Source organism: Aulostomus chinensis, chromosome 6 (assembly GCF_037954235.1).
Source record: "Aulostomus chinensis isolate RoL2024-O1b breed Wild chromosome 6, RoL_Achi_v1.0, whole genome shotgun sequence".
NCBI lineage: Eukaryota > Metazoa > Chordata > Actinopteri > Syngnathiformes > Aulostomidae > Aulostomus > Aulostomus chinensis.
In genome coordinates this window covers 2,789,502-2,817,472 of record NC_141325.1, presented here as the reverse complement: position 1 = coordinate 2,817,472, position 27,971 = coordinate 2,789,502, and the positions used below count along the sequence as shown (strand labels likewise).

The 27,971-nt window shown below is 42.7% G+C and overlaps 1 protein-coding gene and 1 long non-coding RNA gene across 2 annotated transcripts in view; one reads left to right on the top strand and one right to left on the bottom strand.

The window, feature by feature from the left end:
* Positions 1-195: 195 nt before the first annotated feature.
* Positions 196-27,971, top strand: part of bin3 (bridging integrator 3) — a 31,484-nt gene continuing 3,708 nt past the window's right edge. Inside the window, exons 1-8 of the mRNA XM_086205829.1 lie at positions 196-302; positions 6,384-6,432; positions 7,467-7,507; positions 12,859-12,920; positions 14,980-15,116; positions 20,171-20,211; positions 26,077-26,218; positions 27,181-27,315. Coding sequence (XP_086061955.1) covers positions 295-302; positions 6,384-6,432; positions 7,467-7,507; positions 12,859-12,920; positions 14,980-15,116; positions 20,171-20,211; positions 26,077-26,218; positions 27,181-27,315 — 615 coding nt within the window. The 5' untranslated portion in view covers positions 196-294. The remainder of the gene's footprint in view (positions 303-6,383; positions 6,433-7,466; positions 7,508-12,858; positions 12,921-14,979; positions 15,117-20,170; positions 20,212-26,076; positions 26,219-27,180; positions 27,316-27,971) is intronic.
* LOC147259707 (uncharacterized) lies at positions 20,941-23,508 on the bottom strand. Its single transcript, XR_015116386.1, has 3 exons — positions 23,468-23,508; positions 21,791-21,929; positions 20,941-21,139 (listed from the first exon to the last, which is right to left on the bottom strand). It is a non-coding gene; the product is annotated as an uncharacterized LOC147259707 (long non-coding RNA).

Here is a 27,971-nt window from a genome sequence, read left to right as displayed (position 1 = left end):
AGTTTCTGCACGCGCACTCGATATTTCGATATGAATGAAAAATGCAACAAATACAAAAACACGTCTCTAAAACCTTTTTTTTTTTTTTTTTTGGTTTATAACAACTGATTTGTTTTGTTGACTTTTTAATTCTTTCTTGTCATAAAATTCCACTGGAGGAAACACAAGCGGCTGAGCTCCGGACTTCCTGTTTGGTGCTGGGTTGTTTTTTTTTTTTTAAACTGGGAGAAGGGGATGAGGTCCTCGGAAGAAGACAAAAGTAACCAATGAAACTGGAGTAAAAGTTCATCCAAAATGAGCTGGTATGTATGTTGGTTAAATATTAAAATTCTGAGTATGATTATTAAAATGTAACTCACATGAAATATGCGCATGAGTTTCGCGGTTGAGGAGAGATGGCTTGCCGGCCGGGCTCCGTCTATTTCCTGGTGGGCGCCGTACAAACAGTAGGAAACGCAACTTGGGATAAGCTAGCGCTAGCTTGCTAAGCTCAAAGCGTAAGAAAGCGTTCACAATGACTCTTTACGTGTCATTAGTTACCGGTGTGGTGCTTTAATGACCCGGGAGACGGTCGGTAACGTTAGCTGTGTTGAAACATCCATATCAGATCGGTGAATGCTAAAGTGTAGCTAACTTACTTGTGACTAACTTCACACTCATTTCGAAGTACTTGCTTTCATTGAATTTATAGTGTAATAATGTTAGAAACCTTTTGGCGGGGGGGGGGGGGACCTTAAGGTGTAACATTAAAGATTAAAGTAAGTTATCCAGGTCAACGGGGTTAAAGTTGAGCCTTTTAAAGGGACATCTGGTCGTCAGTGGAAGGATGAACCGTTGCTAGCTAGCGTTAGCATTAGCATGTTCTTTGGTCGTTTTAACAACATTTACTGTGGGGTAACCTGTGTACGTGACACATTTGAAGTACTGCGAGTACTGTACTACAGCCTGCAGTATGAAATGATCAGAGTTGGAGTTGTTATTCCAGCTCATCTGATCTCACATGAGTGTCAAATCACTCATTCATTTTCATAAAACATGACATATAAATGGTTTCATGCAGGTCACTGACACACATTGTAAAGTCAGTCGAAGTTTATGCAGCTTTACCAAGAGTGGCACCATTCACCTGAAAGCCTATGACAGTCTTCAGCCTGCATTAGGAATATAGATAGAAGTGAGTAAATAACAAACTGTTGATGTCATCCTGACATGTTGAGTGAAATCTCTCGATGGCTGCATACTTCAAACCTACTCCCATATGCCTCGTTGATGGTCGCTTGAGAACGACCGTCAACGTAGCATTCAAGGGGTCGCAGTGAGTTGGGAGACCCCTGCTTTTGATGTCACCTCAGTTTACATTGAAGCTTTTTTTTTTTTTTAGCATTTCCAGTAAATTCATGTTTCTACACATTTATAAGCTATGTTAGTATTAGTTCACCTTATATCAGCCATGACAAAGCGAGAGGACACCGTGTGTGTGTGTGTGTGTGTGTGTGTGTGTGTGTGTGTGTGTGTGTGTGTGTGTGTGTGTTAGTCCCAGACCAGATCAGATCCAATCCCATGTAAACAGTTGAGCTGCAGCCTTCAGTGGCAAAAAGAGATGTGTTCATGTAAAACCAGCTAATGAGCACAACCCAGTTTTGAATGGAGAGGGACTAAAAGTTTGTTGAAGCAGCATTCCAGTTCTGGGGAAAGGAAAATAAATATATATATATATATATAAATTACAGTATTGATTTTACAGACTGACAACAGCACAAGTGCTTGACCTTGCCCAAGTTAATCTCTGAAGACATGTTCAGTCCCCCAAAACTTGGGCACTTGAAGACACCCCCCCCAGGGTGTTGGAGAGCTCATTTCCTATGAGCTCCACTTAGCTCTCTCACTCCGCCTCCCTGCAGAAATGGCCGTAGTCTGACTTGGTTCATCATCTTCAACTCTGTTCAGGCTTTGTTCACAGAAAACCATACCCCTAATGCATTTAAGGCTAAAGTCAACAAAACTGTATTTTTATATACCAGTTTCGTTTTTGGTAGACCTGTGTGTGGGAGGCTTTCAGGACTTTTTCTGGACAGAATATTTGTGAGCGATACACATGTAATCATCTTCAGTTCTGATGCAGAAATTCTGTTACCTCCCAGATGAAGCTATGGCTGTAATAGATGGTTCTCAAATCTGGGGAAGGTGCGTCATTCGAGACTTGTCTTGTATTGTACGAAGAAAGGCACATCAGGTTGTGACGCTGAGTTTTGGCACCTGGGTTGTTTGATTCAATGGCTAAACAGTACCAGCGAACCTGTTAAGGAACCGTTGCTGTTTATCGATGAACGCTGTTCAAAGTGTTCATGCTCATTTTTGACTGACATGCATCGGTGTTTTTGCTGATTCTATTGGCAAGCATCAGTCATGGAAAGGTGCGTCAGTTGTCTCTGTAGCTTGCTGGTTATCACATCAAATCGAGCCGCTGTTGTTGGCGTGCGTCAGATCATTTGTGAGTGAAGACCCTTCATCGCTGTACAGTTACAATTTGATTGAATTTCTGAAGAACCCAGACTGGAGTTTAGAATCTTTTCCCCTGTTGAAAATTAAATGTGTTGATATCATTTTGGCTGCTCTGATCCAGGACAGTGTGTCCCTGTTAAGATATTGTTTTTAGTGAGCAGCAACTCAATATTTTCGGTGGAAATGATGTAGCAGTGCACACGAATCCTGAGAGCCGTTCTCACTTGGTGCCATGGATTTAAAAATTTAAATGTCGGAGTCCTCGTGTTCACCCTCTGGACTTGCAGACTGAGCTCCTGTTGACCTCAGTCATCACTTCTAGGCCTTTTCTGTCATTAGTGAAAGAAATGTAGTACACTGGGTGGGTATATATATATCTATGTGTGTATATATGTTTTTGTGTGTGTGTTTATAATATATATCCCATTTGTGTTCCCACTGTTCAAACTTGTGCGCATTATAACAAACCTTTTCAGTGCGACTGTGACGTGTTTGTGTGTACATTAACGTTTTTTATGATCCTTGCACATTCTTGGTGTCAGTATCAAGGAAGGCTGTTATCAAGAAGCAACCCAGTGCCATTCAGTTCAGTCAAATAGTCAATAGCTGGCAAGCGAGGCTTCTACCAGCACGCACCAGCAAACACAAGGTCAAGAGTGGGGTGCACGAACAGTGAAAAGAGTCCTTTATGGACTCTGCTGACTGATGCATTCCAGTATGGCCTGCACACTTGTTTCTGTGACGTGAGAGCTTTGACTTTGGGGTCATCATCAGAACAATCCTACTTCCCAACGTCTTCAACCAGCGCTCTGTGCTCCATGGAATATCCAGGGTCAGATGATGCACTGTCCCTCTGATGGTGTACACATTTGCAGTTTAGCGAAAAGCCATTGGTTCTTCCAGTCGATGCATAATGTGTCCCGGATACAGAAGACTGTTATGCCTTTGTTCGTGCCTACGTGCTTACTGGATGGGAGTGACGTGTCATTTATTACAGCAAAATTGTAAATGCAAGTTGACCAGATGGCTGATAGTACTAACAAATACGTCACGGGGGAGTTTTAAAGCCTCCGGCCACGACAGTAGGAAAATACCAAATTCTACCAGTTGATTCTCGTGTTGCTGTCATCCCTTTAAAAAATTAAAAAATAAGAAAAAGTCTTTTAAACTATTCCATGCACGTTTGAAACGCTGTTTATGTGTCATATATGTAAAGTCAGGTATTCAGGTACTGCAGGATTAAAAAAATCTGTTGTCGTTCTCTCTCCGATTATTTTTTTGATGCTAGTAAAGTTCATCGGAATTTTTTAAAAACTTCTTGACATGATGATCGTCTGGAACAGCCATTTTTTCCCTGAGTTTCATGACAGCGAGTTGGTGACAGCTGTGAATGTGATAGATGATATAATTACATCAAACCCTCAAATCCAAGACCAACAACTGGGAATTTTTTTCTAGTTGGATTTTGACAAATTATTTTTCTTGTTTGGTCTGTTTTACCTCTGCCAATGAGGTCTTGGCATTTGTATTTATTACATTACATTTTATTGGTGCCACAAATAAAACTCAATAACGAGGTATGTGGTATTCTTATATTATCATTATTGGAATATTTTGATATTTTTCTTTTTTTTGTTTCAGCCTTAGTCCGGATATGTAGGTATTTCAATGGTTGCCGTAGGTGATTTTTATAAATTGCCACAAGAATGTAGCTCTGAATACGAAGGCAACATCTAGAAACAAGGCTTCCATTTGTTTTGGGAAAACTTGTGCTTCACTTGGTGTAAGACATCAGTTCTCCGTCTTCAGCTGTCTTGTAGCCAGGCCTCTGCCATGTTACACACTATTTCTGGGTTCACAGGACCTGACTTACCAGTGTTTCTAAATGCGACGGCCCCTACAGAAATATTTCTGTGTGAAGAAACGTTGGAAATGATTCTCACAGTGACTACCATCCTCTCCCTCGCTCTCTCCCCTCTGGTTCCCTGCTACATTTTCTTCTCTCTCTCTCTCTCTCTCTCTCTCTCTCTCTTTCTCTCTCTCTCTCTCTCTCTCGCTCACTTCCCTCTATGCCTTTGCCAGTTCTCACGAGCAGTCAAAGAATGGCCGCTTTCCTTTTGGCTCTTTGTAGAAATGGCTATAATCTGACGTGATTGCATTATTTAAGAAAAAATTCTGAGCAAATGTGGAATTTGGAACTGACTTTCTTGATGTTGTCAAGGAATAAACTGTCCGTTGGGTTCTACCATGCCTGTCAAAAGTTTTTTATCCCGGCACAGCCATCACAAAGGAGCGAAAGCAATACCGTTGCCAGCTGTGGTGCAACGATTTATGGAGTCAAAAAACAAGATTATCCAAAATTGGCTGATAGAAAAAGTTGCATACTGTCTGTATGTGGTAATGCGTATGTCTTTGGTTACGTGATTACTCACAAGGCTGAAAGAATTTGTGAAGTGGATGTTTATAGGGCACCCCGGTGGCGCTTTGGTTTAAGTGCACGCCATGTAGGCCAAGGCCGCGCAGAGAACGAGGGATCGACTCCAGCTCGGGGTCCTATTCTGTATGTCATCCTTCCTGTCATTTCTTCACTATAAGCTATCCAAGAAAAAGACCCCCAAAAAAGTGGATCTTCCTACACCTAAAGCTCCAAATAAAGAACTTAAAAAAACAAACCCCGCAGGTTCTAGTGTGTACACCGATATATTAAGGTAACTAGAGAAAGGTGAGTCACATCAAATGGAGCTGAGTAATTGGGTAACTGGGTATTTTTCCATGTTGGCTCACCCAGATGATGACATGGTGGGTGAAACCATCATCCTGAGCCAAAAAGCACAGATGAGTTCGGAAACAAATTAGGAATTCTGAATGACAAGAGGGTCAGGAAGAGACCATGCCAAGAACAGTATCAACTCAGAACCAGCAAACCCAACAACACGCTGACACCTGTGCCGTGACTAAATTTTTTTGAATGTGTTTTTATTTTTATTTTTTTTTACCAGGTTAATTGTCTTTGGCCGTGTGGAGTTTTATGATTGAGCTGTCATCAAACGGATCTTCCTCACACATCGGTAGCATTCTTCTCCGGTTGCACAACAAGGCCCTACATCACACCCTCTCTTTTCCATCTCATTAGTCTACACACCTTTCTTTTGACGCAGCTGCTGCCTCACCCTGCCTGTCAGCAGCAACTGTCCATCATATAGCTTAGATTTCAGGCTATTAGTGCCATATCAATGACAACCTAGCGCCAAGCGTATTGGCAAGGCATTGTTCTCCGTCTCAAGGATTCCCAAAGCACTCTTGATGCTCTGCAGCAACTTATTAAGGCATAGGGAGGGTTTTTGAAATGGGGATAAAAGATTGTGTTTTAACTAAGAAGGAAATATGTTCTTCTACCAAAACTATAGTTGGGGTTTGTGTATTTTTCTTTCAGCATTGTAGAAAAGTTTCTATTTCATTCTGAAAATATGGGAAACTACTGCAGTTGCATTCAATTCCATGACACATTTTTGATTGTTAGCGCTGGTCTGAAACGTTGGGATATCAAGTTATGATCCTGACATCAGCTGGTTGAGTTCCACTCTGCCGAATTTTTAAAAAGGTAAATAATGACTGCGTTTTCCCTGGATTGCAATACATTGTGTTTAATTGTCAGCTGGCGTCACGCAGTAAAACCACTCGAGTGGTGAGTCTGTGAGGAGAGCCTGACATAACTGAGATGAAGTTGATTTATTTGGCTTTGGCCGGCGATGAGCAAAAATTGAAAGTTTCAGATTGGCCGTGTCAGGGACCTGAATGAGGGGCGTGTTCACCTGTTTCACCAACCAGTAGTCACCCATCATGCAACTGATGACAGTCTATGATTGTTTTTGTCTTTTCAGGATTCCCTTCAAGATTGGACAGCCGAAGAAGCAGATTGTCTCCAAAACTGTAAGTTCCTAGCACCAAGGTTTACTTAGGAACGAGCACGTGACTAGTTCTGCTACGTACGTGTTAACATACAACCGGTTTTAATGTTGTGATATAAAGACTCACCATCGTGGTAGAGTTTCTCAAACAGTATATAGAATAAGAGCGCGAGTCTAAACACTGTCCTCAGTGTGCCACAGGCAAAAGACTTATTGGATGGCAGTTTGTCTGAGCCGTGCTGGGGGGCAGAGGTGGTTACCTTGAATTGACAGAGAGTGGGTGTTCTCCTTAAAGGAGAAAACCACTTCCACTGTAATGGGTCTGTGGCCCAGAAGTCACTGTCAGACTGGGTTTCTAGCTTCCTGTACCATCCTGGTCATAAACCAGGGAGTGGGGGCAGATGCAGCCCAGTTAGATGAGCCACTAGTGACAAAGTGTCAACTGCCTCCCTCGTTGTTTTAGCCACTGTGTTTATATCCGTGGGCCCAAACGACCACAAGTCAGGAACCCATTCTGCCTCTGTAACCCTCTCAGCATGTGTTAGAGACATAGTGGACTCATCGTTTTATCCTTGTGTAAAGCTTGGGAACTTAATTTCCTGGGTATTTTAATAGCAGACATTAAGGTCCAGGTACACCCAACCAAAAACAAACCCTTGTAAATGCAAGGAAGGCGCAAGTCTTCAGGAAGTGATGCGATGAGTTAGAATGTAGCCGGTCAAACACACAGTCACAACTGCAGTGTGGCGTGTGTCCAGACTTAAATCAAGCACTGCTGATGGAAGTAAGTATGAAGTCTCAAACCTTGTGGTGGGTTTTCAATTATCTTCAGTCTAATTGGTCCAAACCTCATCATTCTTCTGATGATGTAGAAGTGTAAACAGGAGTTCAACCCCCAGATGAGTTGATAACTCAGGAGCTGGGACGCGGAGTGTGGTCGAAGGGCTGAATGATCATTATGTGGCCGTGCGTTGTGATTAGTCATCTCATTCAAGAACTGAAATCACTGAATTTGACGTGGAACATCTGCTCTTTCTTTTTTCTTTTTTTTTTTAGGTTGAGAGAGACTTTGAGCGAGAATATGACAAACTCCAAAAGTAAGTTTATGTTTTGAACCAATGTCTGTATGAAGGTAGATGATTCATGAGACTCATGTTCCTTTGGCTAATTCTACTACAAAGTTCCAATAAACTGAAATCACAGCTCGGTGGATGTTCACATGTATATTGCCTGTGTGTGTGCATGCACACGATGTGTTTTGGTACCTTCAATCTTGGTGAAAGGGGATTTCTCCTGCATCAGAAACGTGCCCACACAATGTATGTCACACAGCTCTCAGCCAACGTAAACCTAGTGGACGCCTACAGACACTTGACATCAATGGGCTTCTGTGGCACCACAAAATGCGTCCCTTACTTGTTTAGTTGAATTGGTTGTAGACTCAAGTTCAGCTGCAGCGCAGTGGATGTGTGATGTTACAGGAGAGTGCATGTGAGTAAGGAAAACGGCTAGATAATAATATATAGCTTCAAAGTGAGTCGTAATTTGCCATCATTATTGAAAAAACAAAATCAAAAACCGCATTATCGCATAGAGATGTCACTTTCAAGCAATTTACAAATCTTTCTTCTCAAAAGTGTCATGGAGTCACAAACTTGTGTTTGCTTTTCTTTTTTTCAGTGCCATGTAGGTAAAGAGAAGACAGGAAAGATAAAAACTTAAATCCAGTTTCCCTGTGCTTGAATGAAACATTTATTGATATTATTGACTAATGGAAAAAAAAAAATCAGCGAAGCTCATGCAAACTTATTGCGAGTGAACTCTGTTGAGTGTAGCAGGAGTTGTGTTGTTGCCCCCCTGGCCTGGGACTGTACATGATGTAGACCTGGAAACACTCGAAAAATCTTAATGAAGGTCCGAATTAAGACGGTTGCCGTGTTTTATGTAATTATTGCACAATTTGAATGAACATGTCACTATTTTGGCTTTATGTGTTTACACAGCACTCTGAGAAAGTTTGATTCTTATAGGTTGTTTCTCCCACACAATTTGCCAACTCCTGCTGTTTGGTCACTGAGTGATGGAGGAGTCTGAAATTAGACATTTTTTGGAGTGCACTTAAAATTCATGTCAGGATCTGATGACGAGCTATTTGTCTTTCCCAATGATCGTCTCGGATTCACCGTGTCATATGAGAGCAATTGTAGAGGTCCAAATTCTTCCCGTGTCTCGGCCGGTAGACTGGCAGAACTACCATCGTCTATTGCTGTTGGGTTCCAGTCTTTAGAGAGGCCCAGGTATTGTCCATCATGTCTGTGGAAGCAACTTGTGTGACGCTGGCGGTCTTGTGTTCTGAAAGAAAATGAAAGACAGAGCATTTGTTGACCCGAGCGCATGAAGAAGTCGCGTGTGTGACGTGATGCTACTGTAGCTGCCTGGAGAAGGATAGCTTAGCATAGCTGGGCTGCATCTCTTCTGGCAAACGTGGGAGATTAAAAAAAATCATCGATCAAACATGCTAGTCCTTCCTTAAGGATATTAGGAGGCGTCCTAGATGAAGCATCAGTTGTCACCCATTATGACACACTGCACAAGATGAAACAGTTGTCACGCCAGATACCCGGTGATCCTTTCCGGGACCACCAGAGCCCCTACATGTCTCTGTATGACTGCAATAATCGGGCTGATCTCGTGCAGTCTGCATTAGACTGAGCTAGCATTTATAATTAATGTCTAAGTAACCTTTACTTTAAAAACCATTATCAGGTATTGTTCAGCCAACTTACATCGGTTTGAGTAATGTGCTCCCCGTGGTCTTTGAAATAAAGATGAAAGGGGTTCACGGTGCTTAAATACCTGGCCTTCTCTCACTGTGAGGTTAAAGAAACTACTGGAGGGCCCTGCAGAATGAGTGGGAGAACCATTTTACTCTCAGGTTTTGTTGAGTGGGAGGGCGCCTCATCAGTAAGGTGTGGTGCCAATAGACCTTATAGATGAGTCAGAGGAGCAGGCATGTACAGACATTTAGGCTCTCCACCCAAGAGATCCATATCAGCTTGGTGGATCTTTGGCTTAAACGTTCTGCTTAAGCCCTCAGTGTGATTCCTACATTTTCTCCGATGATGAAAGAAAAACATGTCATTTGATTCTCAGGTTGTTGTTTTTTTTAATGTATTACACTGAACAAAAATATAAATGCAGCACTTTCAATTCATTAAATTATTGTTTTAAAATGTAACAATTCAGGAACACGGAATTGGCAATATCCTACAAAAAGCATCCGTTTGCTCCATAACATGTCTACTGAAGCAGCAGTATAATACATCTCCCTCCCGTGGAATAACAGGATTAAATATTTCTTCAAAGAGGTGACGTGGTAGAACGCCAAATAAACCGGAGGGTATTTTCCGCACCATAGAAAATATCGTGATATGTATCGAAGTTAGAAAATAGGTCTTTTTTTCTTTATCGCCCAGCCATAGTCACCTAGATCCTTTTGAAAGTATGTCAAGAAAACTTTGAGCACGGAGAGGAATTTGGAGTAGAAAAAAGTAATCAGTAGTCATAATTCATTAAAGTAGAGTGATGCCATTTCAGTAGCCTGCAAGACACAAATATTTCGGGCATTATTTTACCTGTGTAGAATGCCCATTACTCCAAAATCAGCAGCGGAAAGTTGTGGCTGCACAGATCCGACATTGGGGCATGAGGGCAAGGAGCAGCAGCTGCTCCACCAGTCCACACTATTAGCACCTTTTGGAAAGAGATTCCAGGCTCACCTGGCACTCATCCAGAGTAGCTCCCTCCCTGTCAGTGACCAGTCGCAAAGATGCAGCAATGTTGTGTGAGACATTTTAAAGTAGGAGGTCTTAGCTTTAACAGGGTGTTCACATGCGCTAATGAGAACCCGTCCTGAGCGTGCTAGCGCTGGTCTGGGAGCACGTGGTTCTTCTTATCCTGAGATAATTACATTCCCTGCTTTGCAGTATTCCATAGAGGGCTGCACTGCTAATTGCAAATTGCAATAAGACTTACCGCAATTCTTAAAATCATAGGAAGAGGCTGTATTTATGCCAAAATACCAATTCAAATGAAATACTGTGGTGTAATATACAGGTCATCTTCCACAGACTAAAGAAAATATATTTGTCTGAGACATACCCCCCCCCCCCAAAAAATCACATCATAAATAATTTAATGGGGTTTTCAAGGAAAATGAGAATGAAAATGTATAAAAAAGAATTTTAAAAAATTGCCTCTAACATTAAAATCATGTTGCAACGTTACATATTTATTCCAAAATTATGCAGATAATTCCTTTGGGAAGAATTGTCATGGCTCTACAGTGCAAAATTTCAACCACACATGAAGAGAAGTCCAAAGAATATTTGGATTTATGAACGTTTCCAACCAACCCAAATATTGGGAGTTTATTAATCAGGACACTGAGTTGGTTTCTCCTCCATCTTAAAGTGCCAGTAATGCTTCTCTCATTCAGTCCATATCAGAGCCTGTATTGAAGAGAGTTTTATAGCAAACTTAAACAATCAAGTGGAAGTTATTTTTATTTAATTTCGGGACTTAAATACTCAGTACATCTTATTTGCACAAACTGTTTCGCCTCCAGATAAAGTGCATGAATGCAGACTTGGGTTTTTGTTTCTTCTTATTTAGCTGTGTCTGTATATTCTTTATAATGTTTGTTATTTCTACATAAGCAATATGTGTTGTAATTTACAACTCTGGACTCCAGTGAGATGAAGAACTGCATCAAAGATGAAGTCTATGTTTGCTGGAGTGCAAATATTAACTGGAAGGAACGATCTTGCCGATGGGTTTTAAAATGTCAGATACATTTTTTTTTTTTGCAGTTGCAGGTATGACTCACACCAGAAATGTCACATATGTCTTCCCTGAATGTAGGGTTGTTGCTTTTTCCTGATTTAACTGATTAGGCTCTCCATCAACTGTTAATTGTCTGATGAGACGGTGCCCTGAGCTGTCTTGTTTGTGTTTACACCTCACAGCACATTAGCTGTCCCTCGTCTGGAATGACCAGATACTGACTAAATCCTTCCTGAAATATTGCTAATGATGACTGTAATATGAGCAGTGTTTGCTGCACTAAGAAAAGCCCTTTTCTAACTCGCTGAAATGTAGATTTTGATTATTTTAAAGGACATCTGATGCGGCTTATGATGAGACCCAGTTACATCTAATTGGTGAGAAGGATGGAAGAAGTTACTGTGGAGATTGTTTTGACAGAATCCTTCTTTCCTGTGGTACGAACAATAAGCGATGGTGTTACATCATTTGCTGCAAATGACATTTTTGGAACAACCTCCATCTGGTCTGTGGCGATTCTGTGAAAAATCCTAAAAGACGTCAAAGACACACAAAAGCATGCGGAGGACAAGTTATGATGGGAAATAATTAATTATTCTTCATTACCCCTTAGACCCTGCTTTCTTTGAGTTCACTAAACTGTTTGGGGGTAACAAAATGAAGAAATAAATGTGTTTGGAAGATTATATTGAGCTGTGTGGGTAACTTATTATATAAAAAAAAATTATCTTTAGATGCATTGCACCTAAAATTATACTTCTAAACTGCGACTCTTGGTTCCTGTACCTGTTTGCTTTGTTCCCCGGCTGAACAATAAACAAAAAAAAACTGTCAAAACTTTGTATTTTTTTAATTCAGTTTGGAGACACCGGGGTTGCCTTTTGTCTGTTTGTTCCTAAGTCTTAGCATCCGGGGTCCAGTGTGCCCCCACAGAAACCCTATCCTCCTGGTAAATGTAATTCCTCAACTGTATAATCTGTCTAAGCAAAGCTGGAAATGAACCACCATGTTTCCTTTTTCATCAAACCAGGAGGAGTGATACGACAGCGGTCTCGGGGGAGATTCTAAACCCCTCGTTTGCCTTAATTGATATAATGAATGGCATGTGTTTTCAGCCTCCATAGTCTGGTAATTGCCATTTTTAACACCCATCAATGGAATATGTGCAGTGGAATGATGGAAGACATTAATGCTTTTGAGTGGAAATGTAGTTGACGGTAACAAGAATGATTCCCTGTTTTGTTAATTAGCTAACGGATGTTATAATAACATTTTATGTGGAGTCAATGAAATGTGTAATTCCTTCTTGAACCACGTTTTCTATGTACAAATTATCTTTCTTTTTTGGGTGTTGTCTTTGCCCGAATCAACACGTCTTGGAATTGCATGTGTTGATTACATTCTCATATGATAAAAGTGAGGAAATGTTTGTACTCTTGTCATTTTTCCACCATATTTCCTTTACTCTTTTTTTTTTTTTGACTAATGCCATTGTTTACTATACAGATTCTACACATTTCCAGCATTGTTGTCAGTGATTGATGTTTCACTGTACCACTAGACCAGAAGGTGGCTGATGATCTTTCTTCTTCTTGTCCCACAGGCTGGAGGATCAGACGAAAAAGCTTCACAAGGACATGAAGAAAAGCACTGAGGCTGATTTAGGTGTGTTCTGCCGCCAAGTTGTGTGTTACTGCCTGGTGTGCCATTGATCTCTACTTGTTCACCCACTTGATGTTGCTTGGCAGGTTTTTCAGGGCTAGAAAGATATTTGGTTGTCTCGGTTTGCTTGGTGGTGCGTCAGATCTCTGAACGACTCAACAAATGAGGCGAGAGAGTTGTGGGCCTCCTCCTTAATCTTTTTGGGGGTTTTTCTAGGTTACATAGTGTTTGGATCGGATTTATGAGTGTATTGTTTAGTTGTGGCTCAATTTGTATACTGTCACTGCTTTCATTTATTCACATATTTGTCAGCTACATTTTTATTTGATTATTTGTGAATTTGGGAGTTATTTGGGAACTAGCGGCAGACATGGCCTGTGGTTAGTAGACAGTTGTGGGGGTGGAGGAGCGGGCACGGATGGAGGATTGAGAGGCTTCTTCATTTCCTCCCCTTTATCCTCGACATTATGGATGTCTGCATCATCAAAGTGTCATAGCTGTCAGGCCCTCATTATCGTTAATGGATTCCATCTGTTGTACAGGTCCCATCTCCACCAAACAAGTGCTACCGAACAAAGAACTGGACTTACTCTGCATGTCAGCTCACCAGTTAATAAACAGCTCTCTATACCCGCCATCATTTTTCAAGTCAAGGGTGTTGATATGTGGGAATCTGTAGCCATAACATCTCTCCAGGGTTTTCCTGTTTGGTAATTTCAACTAGGCTGTGTAAAAGACGGCAACAAAACTGAACAACAAAATTATTTTTTTTAAAAAGGTAATAATCTTGTTTTGTTCTGAGGTGCTGGACTGTTCGACACAACCCAGGTCTCATGTTCTCATAACTATATGATCCCAATGTAGTACATTTTCTCCAAATTCACTGAATAATTTTGTTCTCTAAAATCCCCAATGGGCCTATTTCTCATTACGTATCAGATTATATTCTAAATAAATGAAAAGTATGTACTCATATTTGATTTTTCTCCCTGCATTAGTTACTTTTTGTCCAAAAATTCAAATAAGCATGCAACAAACTAAAGTTGCTGCTGTTATTGCGATTCTTAATCATTCGTGTTCTGCCGCCAAAAATCTGTTTAGTTTAACAGAGGAACCGTTCTGGTGTGGTCGTCATCCGTAGACTCGTCACACTGTTTTACACGATTCCTGCAGAGGTCGTAGGAGGTTAGGGGTGTTGTGGGCACTGGTCTGTGGCAGTAGCGGCCTACTTTGCAAAGCAGGTTGCTGTTTTCTGGTCCATGTGCCTTCAGACGGCCTGTGTGGAAGTTCGTAAGACAGTGTTTTAATAATGTAAAAATTCTGTAAAGCACCGATTTACACAACAAGATAGCTGACATCTATAGTCAAACGCTACATATCGTACATAGCCTTAGACATTAAAGTGGCGTCCCTGAGCAGACAGCCAATACAAATAAAAGAATCTCCAGCCGTGAGTGTTTTTCCATCATCTCCATCATCAACATCTCGTTCATAGTCTGATCAGACAAGGTCACAACACGGTCCAGCGACGTGTTACTTGTCAGCTGGAGAGGAATGTTGCACCTCGGTAATTGATTGGTTTAAAACTGGTCCACAGAGAATTCCACAGGAGTGTGAAAAGAGACCGACTGCTCCAGATCTTGATGAAGCCCATTTTCACCACAGCCTCTCCTGTCAGCTCACGTCTCCTCAGTGAAGCTCATTTATTTTGACAGTGAAGCCATAATCTGGTGTGCGCTCTGTGTCTAAACAAAGTGGCACGAGTGCAGATTAACAGTAATTGGTGCTGTCAGGGTAGAAACATTGCAAAGATTCTTGGTGCTGTGGTGAATATTCAACACGGCAGCCACCACCCCCTCAGATTTTTACAATGGGGGCAACACAGTGCTGTTCTACCTTTGCTCTTAAGTTTTTTCCCAAAAGCTCATGTTTGAAGACGCAGAGATGAAATATTCAGAACGCTAAAATCATCATATTTTCCCTGTGTTTTTAGAACAGTGCAATGAATCTTCTGTTTCTCTTTATTACTTGAAAAATATTAACGGCTCTATTCTCCTCTCAGCGATGTCCAAAGCGGCAGTGAAGATCTCGGCGGACCTGCTGAGTAACCCGCTGTGTGAGCAGGACCAGGCCTTCCTGGAGTCCATGACGGCTTTGGATACAGCCATGAGAAGGATGGACTCCTTCAACCAGGAGAAGGTCTGACTCGTCTTCAGATCTCTTTTGTCTTTCACTGCTTTGCCACTCTTGTCATTTGTATTAGATCAGTATCTGTTGATATGTCTTTCCTCAGACGTACAAAAGTAGGAAACTAGATGAGTTTATGTTGAAAATGCACGTTTTCATATTTGTCAATATTTTTCAACCTGTGAACTAAAAGCTATCCGTATGTCTATTCCTTCTGCTGTGTTTAAGAAGCATCTGTGGCATCATCCTCTTAAAGCCCAAGCTACTGGTTATCAGCTGTGAAAATTGATGCATTTGTGACTCACTGGTGTCTAAAATAACTCGTACAATAAAGAGGCCTTCTCTCACCAAAAGATGCCCCACCACCAAATTCATAGACGTGACTCTTCACAGCTTATATTCCATTTCTCTCTCACTCTCTTTCTCTCGCTCGCTCTCTCTTTATATATGTATATCTTTGAATATAGATCTAGATGGATAGATATATCTATATATATGCGTGTGTGTGTGTGTGTGTGTGTGTGTGTGTAAGTATTATCAGTTCACTGCACGTTACCCTGAAAGGTCACCGAAGAATGAATTTAGGAAACAAGTTATGCAACACTGAGGGAATTAGAGCTGGGATATTAGATCAGTAATTGCAGGTGCAGATACTGACTCCACTCAGATTTATGCGAGCTGTGTATTGGCCTCCAAATCCACGGTAACATCATATCAGAATTTGAAAGTTTCAACACCTTCCGGCTGCAGTGGTTGCCTCTGTTCAATCATTTAACAGCAGCAGCGTAACTTTCACAGATGTTGACGGTTAAAACATAGAAGCATGTTAGCAGGCGAGGAGATGAATGGATATGTGGTTCATATTTGGATTAAATACCTGCAGCGGAGTGTCTCCAGTCACCACATGCATTTCAACACAAGGCTTCATTGATGATTTAAATCAGCTAACATGCTGGAGTGAAGCAGCCGTCCTCCTTTACCGCTGATTTATTTACTGTGTGCCTGATCGGTTTGTTCTTCGTTTGATTAGAGAGGCTTTCTGAAGTCTTTATAAATGTGTCCATGTGTTGAGTTACGTCCCTGCAGCTAATATTGTTGGACATAAACACCGAACTGAAAGCTTCATTCTAAACTCTTACTTTTAGCTTTTGAGATATTTTTATAGCCTGATAAGTGAAAAACAAGTTACTTTCTGGTTTGGTTTCATTTCTTTTCCAGTCCCCGACATAAAAACAGGAGCAGAACATCTGTTTACTTGTGTCAATTCAAAAAACAACAACAACAAAAAACAACAGCCAGAGCTTTCGATGGGGTGTGAGAGCTGGGATCCCTGCTGAACAGTGGAGCCAGTGCATGACTTTCAAAGTTGCTGCCACAAAGGATTCTGGGATGGCATTTTGTTCTCTCCTTTTGGGAAGGTTAGCATGACCTTATCTCGTTAACTGGGTGGACACTTCTGCTTTCTCTGTAATATGCTACTGCCCCCTGTTGATTAGGAGTGTGAAATCGTAAGCAGTAGATTAAATACAATTCTGCACCACATACACTTTATTAAATAAGTCACCCTGGACAGACATGGATGCCAGCCGCTACTTGACTCTCTCCACGCAGCTCAGCTTTCTCACAGCTGTATTTGTAGATATCTGTTCCGTCGCTGTCAGGCTTCAGCAGATTATTTTCCTGGTGCCGTTTGGTGTCTGATTAGTATCATCGCCACTGGTAGCTATAATGTGAATCATAGTGGCACCACGTGTGTACATGCTCAGGGCATCACACACTGAAGAGGAAACAAATACAGGAGATCACACCAGGGCTTAGACCAGGGGTGGACAACCATGTGCCATGGAGGGCCGTGTGTATGCAGGTTTTCCTTCCAACCAAACACTTTAACAGGTGATTCCACTGATTAACACTCTTCTGTGGCTGAAGGTGTGTTAATCAGTGGAATCACCTGTTAAAGTGTTTGGTTGGAAGGAAAACCTGCATACACACGGCCCTCCATGGCACATGGTTGTCCACCCCTGGCTTAGACCGATTGACTTTCCTCCATCTGTGTTTTTTTGACTCATTGCCTCACTCTTATGTGTTTTGGGTTTTTCACATTTCTTGCCTGAAATATTCCCCTAACCTTTTACGCCTAGAATTGGTTCACATACCAACTTTTTCCATACCTTTGTTTCAATAAGGTGGAAAAAACATACACCTTTTCTTAAAGAAATAAAAATAAAAGATGGGTGATTGGGGTTTTTATTCTGTCCATGGTAAAAATTCCAGCGTAGCTTCTCAGGAGTAGCATGCTAATTCATTTATAGTGGTTTAAAAAGTTATAATATCTATTTTTGTGCAATTACATGAAAAGTACCCATCAAATCATGTTCAAGATATGTCGCTGTCGCTGTAGCAACCAAAACTCTCAGAGAAAGAATTTTAAGTTCTCCATAATAATGCGCCACGGTGAGCAGAGGAGATCTTCTTTCCACTTTAATAGAGAAGCTACTTGCTGAAAAGTAATGTTATTGCATACTAAATGTCTTGGGAGGAGTTTAAACTGTCATTCAATGTAGTTTCTTTGCTTTCCTCCTCAGCTGGAACATACCAGTGTTTCAGACTGGCTTTGCTCACAGCTCATCAAATTTTACAGGAGCTGTTTTGAGTGACTAGACAAAGTAGAATGTGGGTTGGCTGGAGCGTGTGGGTATGTGACCCGGGGTGCGTATGTTCCAGGACTTGGCTTGGTCAAGTGCCCAGGAGAGCACTCTTGCCAGTTTGACTGGCTTTTTTTTTTCCCAAGGACAGAGTAACTTTTACATTCTTTTACATTTTATAGAATACGAGTTTTGCTGTTTGTTTTCTCTTCTCGTCTATCCACATAATTCACCCCACACACACACACACACACACACTTCTTTTGTCCAGGTGTCAAGTACAGTGTTTATCTCTACATTCCTCTCATACATTTTACATTTTAATGTTTTTTTGTGTTTTCACATCTCGAGGAGTGACATGTGCAACTTATCTTTAAAGCAAAGAGTTGTGAATCCGTTTCCTAACCCTCCAGATTGTAGTTCTCCAGTTGGGCTCTGTGACCGTGATGTGTTTGACAGTGATTCAGCCCGGCACTTTGATCCCAGTACAGTTTCTCAGTAGTGGAGGACAACAGTCACCCACTGTATTGACGTTGTTGTGCTTTTTTAACACACTTTCATCCAGAGTGGATTTTGACAGCTGGGTCACACTTGAATTTTCTCTCCACTTCTCTCAGTCTTGCTAAATAAAAATCCTTGCCTTAACACGATGTTCACTTCCAGGTTTGGCCTGAGCTCGGCAGCTCCTTTTGTAAAGTGGCTAGAAATAAGCTGAAGGCAAAATAGTGATTATGAGCACTTCTTGGTCAGTCTGCTATGTGGAATAACACCTCAGGTTTGCTCGGTGCTCAGAAATCCAGCACGGATCCCTACAACACTGCTCCAGCTTCTCCGTTCGAGCTGACTGTTGATTCTGACGGCACCAACAGTAAACCCTATTGCTCCAGCAAAACAGACACAAAAGCATCCACCCTTTGCTCTTCTTCGCGTTGAGACGAGATGTTCTGCCGCAGGGCCCGCAAGTGAGAGAGCCAGCAGATAAAACGTGCAGGGATAATGAAGGCAGCAGTGGCCCAGGTCTGTGTGTTTATTTCTGGGGCTGAGGAGGGCGCACAGCCCCGCCGGCACACTGCTGCCGAAGCTGAGCCCCAGTGTAGATGGCGGCAGCGCAGCAGAGGATGCTCCGTTTGGAGGGATATTGATTTCCTCTGCGATCTGTGGGTATTTTTGGGAGGCCTGTGTGCCGGGATGGCCTCTGCCCCGTGACTCACTGATGGAGACTGCTGCTTGAGCGCCGGCCTGAGGCTCTGCTGGGCCTCCAAGGAATAGCTCTGCCCCTCCTCTCTCTGGGAAGGGGCAGAGGGTAGAGGGCACCAGCATGCTTAAGCAAATCTGCCGCTGTTGTTCTCCCTCCTCGCTGCATGCTCTCACCTTAGAAGCAGCGGCGCCGCTCAAGTCAGGGAGGGAGGGAGGGTGGTGGTGGTGGTGGTGGTGGTGTGAATATGTAAAACAAAGAAAATGTGGATTCCCATGTATTTATTTGTTATTGGTTCTCTGTCTTCCCTCAAACCACAATCAACCATTTTGTGCTTGGAAAAATGTGCCTGTGAAGCAGCCAGTGTAGCTGTATGTTCTCATCGACGGTCGGGCATTTTTGCAAAGCACAGCTTCAATCTTGCCTCCTTGTTTTTAGATACTGTGTGTGATTGACTGTCCTCCCAATAGTGAGTGAACATATGATTAGTGGACATGTTCACTGTTCACACGCAGCTGTCACTTCACATGTGGCTGATATGAATTCATCGCTCTCTGCGTTCACTCTTCACTCGACTCGTTTGCCTTTGTAAGGGTTGCTGTCATGCTCAGAGATGTAGTAGCAACAGTCATAATGAATCTGCATTGTAAATGATGCTGGAAACTTTATTAATTGTGTACCAACTTCTGTCGATGAGACTTGGTGCCAGGGCTGGAGGCCTTGAGTTGATATGTTCGTTTACTTCCACTTAACCCCCCCCCCCCCTTCTGTTGGTTGAGGCAACCAGAAGCAGAATGTAGGAAAATATAAACTGTTATTGTTAAAATGTTTGTTTGCAAAGAACTTTCATCTTGTAAAGCAGCCCACCCTCCACAGGATTTGAAATCAGTTGGGCTTTGCTTTCATGTCCGTCCCCTGACAGTTGCATCCTTTTGTATTTCCAGTGCAATGAATATTCAGGGGTTTCTCCTCGGGGTTTGTGTACAATAAGAGTCAACGTCACGAAAGTTTCTTTGCGAGCCCCCCCTCTCCTCACCTCTCCCCTTTTCTCTGCTCTGTTTGGAATACCGTGGATGTTTGTGCTGTGGCGTTGCGTTGCTGCTAATGAGCAAGCGATGTATCAGTTTTATATGACTTCACTCTTGATATAACTCAAATTGAGTTTGATTAACACGTTGTAATGTTACTGTGTAATGTTTATCGAACATTTATTCTTCTTATTACAGGTCAACCAGATCCAGAAGACCGTTATCGACCCTCTGAAAAAGTAAGTACAAATGTTGAGTTCTTTATTCTTTTGATAATGTACTTGATAATGTCCTTAGGGTTTGGTTTTAGATGTCTGTTAGCCAGACCAGGGTTTAATAGTTTCTGCTGATAAGTTTCATGTTTGTGTGCATTAGTTTCTCAAAGACTTATATAGATGCCCTCGCCCGAAAGTAAAAGCCCCTTTAGTTTTTCTGTGTTGACTCCGTATGACAATCGGAGCAGATTAGGTTTGATTCTCTGTAATATTAGTGTGATTTGACCTGCTGTGCTCTTGACCAGTCGGGTGGGAAGTGCAGCTGCTGTGCGGGATCACAGGAAGGCCGTGACTGTACTAATACAGATTGTAATAAAAAAGGACGAGGGAGTGAGCAGTGCTGCTGTGGTGGAAGTGTGTCTGGAAGAAAGTTTATATGGTTCTCATTCCTTATACTCGCCCCCATTTGAGCAGGCAGTGAGTGCTATTCCATTCCTTTAGCCTCATTCTTTTTTCAAATACACACACACACACACACAAACTAAGCAGAGGTACTAAAGGGAGTGGTTGGACTATCCCACCCGTCTTCCGGAGGGCTAGTTAAGGTTTTGCTTCCTCCTCCTGGCTCCTCCCAGGATACAAAACATGTGCTGGGTAAAAGCATCTGCATATGTTTAAGTTGCGAGTTCTGTGTCATCCCCCATAAGTCTTTCAGTTCACTTTTCAGAAATTATCAATGTGAACAGACTTGACTTGGTCGGGTCAGTGTGTGTGTGTTACTGTGTGTGTGTGTGTGTGTTACTGTGTGCGCACCCTTTCTTCCTCGTTTGCTCTGGTGGCGGAGCAATGACAGGATGGAATGGTTCTAATTTCCTCTTCCTGGTGGGCGGCGGGCGGACGTGTGGGCAGGCTCAGAAAATGGCAAAGGGCCCAGCTTCCTGGGCCCAGGGAGCTGTGGATTGGTTGAGGAGGAGAACAGTCTCAGGACAGCGTACGCTCTCACACAAACACACAGACCATCAAGTTGAGCACTCATGTGATTCTGAAATGGAGCAGAGGAATTATGTACTTAGCAACTTTGGAAGATGTGCCAAAGTGACCTCTTGATTAACTTTTTCTCTCCTTAAAAACACTTTGACTTGATTGAAGTGTCTTCTATAGCGAAGTGAGCCCGAAAAGCTCCTATATTTTAAAGCTTCCATTAAGATTCCATTAGTCCGTCACTAATGAATCTTTCTCATTGTTTACTTGGACTCTATTAGTGATCTTGTGTTATTTTTGAATAGCATCGTAGAAAAGGAGAATGTTAATATTAATGGAAGACGGTGAAAATGTGTGTGTGATTATGCATGTGTGTTAGCCTGCAGTTAAAAACATTGGCATCCCTAATTCTTAGTGTGGTAAAATGTACAATAAACAAACTAAAAAGAGGCTGTGCCCCCATGCACTCCCCCCATCGTCTCTCTCTCTTTTCTCTCTCATTGCCCAGATGTGAATTTCATCCACTCACCGGGGTCTCTGAATGACATCACTGTGTTTATATTAGGGGAGGGGAGTGCGTGGGCATTGAGGCATCTGTGTTATCTAGGCCTCCTAACCTCACCCTTTCTGCTCCGCTTGAATCCAGCCTGTTCTGAGAGCTTTGGTCCAGGTTGAGCAGTGACTGGACGGGCAACCGCTGCTCCTCTCAGCCACGGCATTTACACGATGGTAGATGAAGTCGACGTATTGTGTGAGTCCCACTAAAACGTTTAGAATAGGAAATTATATTAGGTTTCATTTCTCCAAGTTGGACCTAACCACTTACATGATGAGGTTGTGTGAAAGAGTTCTCCTGCATTTATTTTATGCCTCAGTCTCCACTCATCCACCTGGCGTTCTGCACATTTCATAGCATCTGTGGTGTTTAACCTGCAAGCGGAAGGTGAGTATCATCATGGCGGCTGAACTACAGTAAAAACATGGTATTTCTTGACAGAGAAAGAAACACAATGCCGTCTCAGTTGAAAGAGTAATTCATTTTGATATTCCAGTTGTCCTACATTGAAGTCCACGGTCTGAAAGGCACACTGCTGGTTAACTTGTTTTGGCATGAGAAGAAGAAAGGTGACCTGGAAGAAAGTCTTGAGTTCCGGAGGCGGACACTTTAGTGAATGAATTGTTCCCTCCCTATTCTTGTATACTGGGACAATGACAGAAGTCCAATTAAATGGCCTAATTGAGTTCTAGCCGTAGCTCCACTGAACTGTGCATGTAAACAAACTGAGTCATGGGGAAGACTCCGGGTTCTAGGGTCTCTTTGGCCTCGACTGTGTGGCTCATGCAGATTTACAGCGTGCGGTGATTGAGTTTGATCCCTGCTGGACTTCCATTTCCAGTCTTGAGCAGCCAGGCTCCTCGCTATGGAGCTATCAAGCTCTCTTTCCACAGCACCAGCTGTTGCGTATCCAGGCTGCGTGATTTGTGAGTTTTGATCAACAAAACACGAGGCAAGTTGCAGCAGATCAAACTATCCGTCTGCTGAGACAAAGCTTCTACTTACGAACATCACACACGATCTCCTGTGGCCAACTCTGTAAACCATCTCAACAGGTAGATGTTATTTTGCACGCACAGCATATCTAACAAAACCGCCACATGATGTAACCTGACAGTCTCAAAAACAATTCCCTCTCCCATCTTTTTCAGTGGTTTACTGCGGCTTTTTTTTGCAGTAGGGAGTTATGTGATGGCGATTGTCAGCCAGCCTCCGAGACTGAGGGTGTCTAGACCAGACTTGGGCTTGGCTGACGGGTCAGAACGGCCTGTCTGTGGATTGGCTGCTGCTCATAAACACACTCTCTGAGCCAAATGCTATTTCTATCCAGTCTGTTCACCACACCCTGACCTGTCACATGGACAGTGGTAACGTGCAACCCTGGGCCAGCATAAGGCCTCGTCCAGACAGGACTGACCACACATGCGGACCCAACCGGCTGACGAGCCAGGACATCGAGGGAAGTGAATCGTTGACCAAATTGTCAAAAGAAAGAATCCATCGCACCTTCAACCACTTCAATATTCCTATGTGTTGTCATTTCACACAGCTGAGTCACAATAACCTCTGCACACACAGCCTCAAATAAATCATCCTTATCATCGAGCACGGGGTGCGCAGGGATAGTTAGAACAACTGGCTTCACGTCTAGTGCTTCCTCTTCCTTGACAATCATGAGAGTAGTGGCTCTTTGGTCTCAGCGTCATGAAGCTCAGCACTTGCAGGCTGTCTTGTCCTACTTACGAGCTCACATAGCAGGCCGTCCCGGTGTGGCATGAGGAAACTGCACTTTGCTGTCAGGTGAAGTGCGCCCATGAGAATGCGATCATCCTTTGTGTCATTTGAAAGCTGGCTTGCTGCTGCGTCATTATCAGCCAATAGAATCGCGTTGGAGAGCAGTCATGCCTAGAGGGCAGTTACATAATCCCTTGGCGCTTCAAGTATGTGTACACTGGAGCAGATAGTAGACTTGAGGATCAGCATCCACCCCTGCCACTAACTGGGCCAAAGTGGTATTTTATAAATAGCAGAAGAGCGTGGGTTGCTGGGCTGGGCTGAGCTGAGCTCCGTGATGTCACTCAGACACTCCAAGACCACTCCTTGCTTAACTTCCTGTCGGAAACAATCCCTGCTTGTCTGAGCCCGAGTTCACGTCACTTTCTTCTTCCCCCTCGTGCCCTGTGGTAAGATTCACCAGCAGACACGGCTGTAATCTAGGATTTCGCAATCAATTCACAAGTTCTTGGTGGTTCCCTCATCTGCCTCCCAGAGCAGGGCAGGGGTTGGCATGGAGAGGAACATAAATCATGAAGCCCACACATTTTGTGGCTAATAACACTATGGGCAGAGGCACACATAATACACTATTGTAGTAGTGGGCCTACACAGCTGATGAAAGGCTTTAAATGAGTCATTCAAAAAAGCTATATCTCACTAGTCATTACGGTTGTTTTTATTACTGACTCATGCAGCTGACACCTGTATGACTAATCTTGCGGCCTGTTTTTTGTTTTGTTTTGTTTTTTTTAACACTGTCACACGTCTGTGTTTTGATTGGAAGAGAGGAACAAGTAATATGTCGATTAATTATCTCCATGCGTTAGTTTGCCTTGGTATGAATGTACTGATGTCTGCTCACAATGATTATTACCCAGGCCGGGGCTATTTTTTTCAAAAACTCTCCAATTGCATTTATTTTGTCTCATATTGTGTCATGATTTTTGCTCATAGATTTGTTTTAATATCATGAATCTAATTATCATTGGAAAAACAACATTTACATGTTTATGGTATTATTTTTGTGGGGATCCGTATCAAAGAAGTTTCAGGAAGCGAACTGATGTGGAGGATGAGGGGTGTTTGGTGGTCTGGTCAGTTGGTATCTGGCGTGACAGTCGGTTGTTTCACAGGGACCCACGAGACCACCGTCCCATCACATCAGTCTAACAGCTGAGATTCCTATCAGCCCAGTGTTGCTCCAGTCTCCTCTGCTTCCTTTATTATCTGTTGTTTCTTATGGAGAAACAATGAGGTAAATGCAGGGTTTGTGTTTTTTTTCCTCCATGTTCTCAAAAGGAATTGATACTATATCACATTCCTAATGTTTGCATGTATTTTCCAGTATGTACAAATGTAAATATAATATTAACTTTTCTAATATCCAAATAATATCTACTTCAGTAAGTATGATTTATTATTTAAGTCAGTTCTGACATATCTGCAAAATATCCAACACCCTGCTCGTGTACTGCACTGTCAGCTGTCAAGCTCTTTGACGTGGGACGCCGACTCTTTACAGCTGGAAAGATCTCAGCAGGTTTTTGTTTTGTTTTTTATTGAGGGGGCAATAAGAACCACGCTGGCTGCCATGTTTGTTTACATTCTTTCCCCGGAAGTCAGTCACGAGTGCTTCCTGTCTGGTGACATCACTCACATTGTGAAAGAGTGCAAATGATGACTGGGTGCAGCATGCAGTCGTCATGTCTCTCAGTCAGCAGTTCATGACTCTGATCACCTCATCTGACACGATTACGATTTTAACAGAAAAAATGCTCTTGTAGCATAAGTCTGTATCATGTCCTGTGTGGGAAGGACGTCTCTGCAGCACCCCAGTAGCCATTTTAAACTGCTATTTCAATAAAACAAATACTGCACCTTCCTGTGATTTAAAAATGGTAGTAGATCATGTTACAGTTTATTTAGATTCATTTTGCAGCTTGTTATCATCAGTTGGTTTTTTTTTCAATCAAAACAAAGAAATATTAGTTGGCACAGACAGTAAACTGTATCACTTCAGTTATTACTTGCAGGATATTTTATTCTTGTAGTTATGTTCTATTTTATTTTCAATTCATATTTACCGTATGCAGCTCTCCTGCTTCCCATGCACCAACCCAGTGCAACAAGTCCCAGGATGAAGCTCAGACTCCTGTTGCTAAGTTACAGATGAGTGTTTTCCTATTTTTAGTGCTGAAGATGAGGATTCTTGTTGCAAGACTATATTTTCATTATGAATATGATAATTGTCACAAAATGAATTGTTTCATGCCTTTTTGAACTACAGTAATTAGATAATAGATGAGGGGAAGTTTAACGCAGAGCTGTCCTCTGGGGTTTACCTCCACAATAAGATGTTGAGGGCAGGAATGTTATTTATCCATAATGACTTTTATTAAGATAGTGTGCAAGACTGAAATGCAAATTTTATAGAGCTGCTTAAAAATGTCTCTAACTTTAGATTTATTTATTTTTAGTAATTTGATGAGAGCATCTGCAATTTTGCGGGGTTCGTGCAATAAAATGCGTGTTGACAGTCTTGTGTCTAAGGCAGTTTGTGTGCCGCTGTGTTTCAGGTACAGCGGCGTCTTTCCCAGCCTCAATATGGCAGTGAAACGTCGAGAACAAGCGCTGCAGGACTACAAACGTTTGCAGTCCAAAGTGGAGAAGTATGAGGAGAAAGAAAAAACCGGACCGGTGATGGTCAAACTCCATCAGGTACTGGTCCACTCAAACGCTCCCTGTACCTGCAGAGGAGTGGAGTTCACCTGCTCTTACATGTTACACGTATTGTCAATAGAGCGTAATAAGTGGAAAAAGACACAAATGCTGACTGGATATGAACAAAAATAGTTGAGCACATGCATACTGTACATGTGCGCTCCTTCGCCCACGCAAGCTACGAGGCTCTCAAGTAGTGCCTTTTCAAAAAGGCACTGCTGCACATCTACAGGCACGTAATTGAGAATTGTAGACACACACACACGCACACACACACATATACACACCATGAGGCCACTACAGAAGTGCACACATTCACAGATAGCATTGCAGTGTTGCCTATGCTATTGCCTCTAACATCCTCACATGGCGAACCACCCACACACATTGAGAAAAGCACCGTCAGGGGAACAAAGACTTGAAGAGGCCCCTACATCCCTGCCCTTTGAATCCCACTGCACTTTAAGAAATGATCCTGACAAAACACTCGTTTGCAAAGAAAACTAACAGAGGTGAAGCCGATAATGCAGCAGATAAACAATATGTTATAGCTTCAGTATAGCAGCTCTCCCCTTCCCCTTGATAAAAATTCTCACCCTCTCACTCACACATATTCATTCCATAACTCCATGCCTACAGCAGACTACCCACTAATACATTCACACACACAGATCAGTGGTGCTGGAGTCCACTCACAGCCAAGTCTGCCCACATTACCCACTCCTCCTCACTGCGGTCGTGATTACAGCCTTTTTTTTGCAGAGCTTCTCCGTGGGAATTAGGCAAATATCTCTGTGAACAATAACAAAAAGGACACTAATGATGCCTCGAGTGGAGACTTTCTTAAACCTCACTTGTTTGTCTCATAATCTTCAACAAATCTAGTCTGAATTATAATAGTGAAGGGGTTGGATGTCATGTAAAGTTGATTTTTGTTTTCTCTTTGTGTCCCACCCCAGGCCAGAGAGGAGCTCCGGCCAGTCAGGGAGGACTTTGAGGTCAAGAACAAGCAGCTGCTGGATGAGATGCCCAAGTTCTACCACAGCCGCATCGACTACTTCCAGCCAAGTTTTGAGGCTCTAATTCGGGCGCAGGTTAGTGATCCCCCCCCATAGCTGCACGCACAATGAAGCGCTCATGCTTGCATGCACACACCCACCCTACAGTGTGTTGTTCCGCCCTCTGACCGTTGGTCAAACAGTGGATAAAGTGTTGATGGAAGGGAGTGTATAATCCTGGCAGCCGGTCTCCCTCCACGCAGTCCTAATGTGATTAAACCCCAGCGACGGCCCACACGGCAGCGTCTAACTCAGGAAGGCCTCATCTGTCTGGCTCCACTGCCGGCCTCCAACCTGAAGCTCCTCTTAAAGCAGCTGGGTGGCTCAAGTTAGCGCCACCGTGTCCCCCTCCCCCCACCCCCACCCCCACCCCCACCCCCCTCTCCAGACCCGCCTGACCATGTCATTTCCTCTTTGGGACGGTCACTGGCACACTCCTAATTAGTAAACTAGATTATCCCAGATCTAATGACAATTATGGAGTTATACACGGTACTTTGAAGTTGCAGTAAAAATAGTAGGAACGAAGCAATTAAATAGAACTGACATGAAACGCTTCCTCGAGCCATAAATCAGGTTTTTACTTTGAAATCAAATGTTTAGCTTCTTTGTGTGGCTGAAGAGGTTCTACTAGACTCACTGAAGCTAATTTTATTCTTTTATTCATGCCGTTCCTGCACATGAATGAGCAT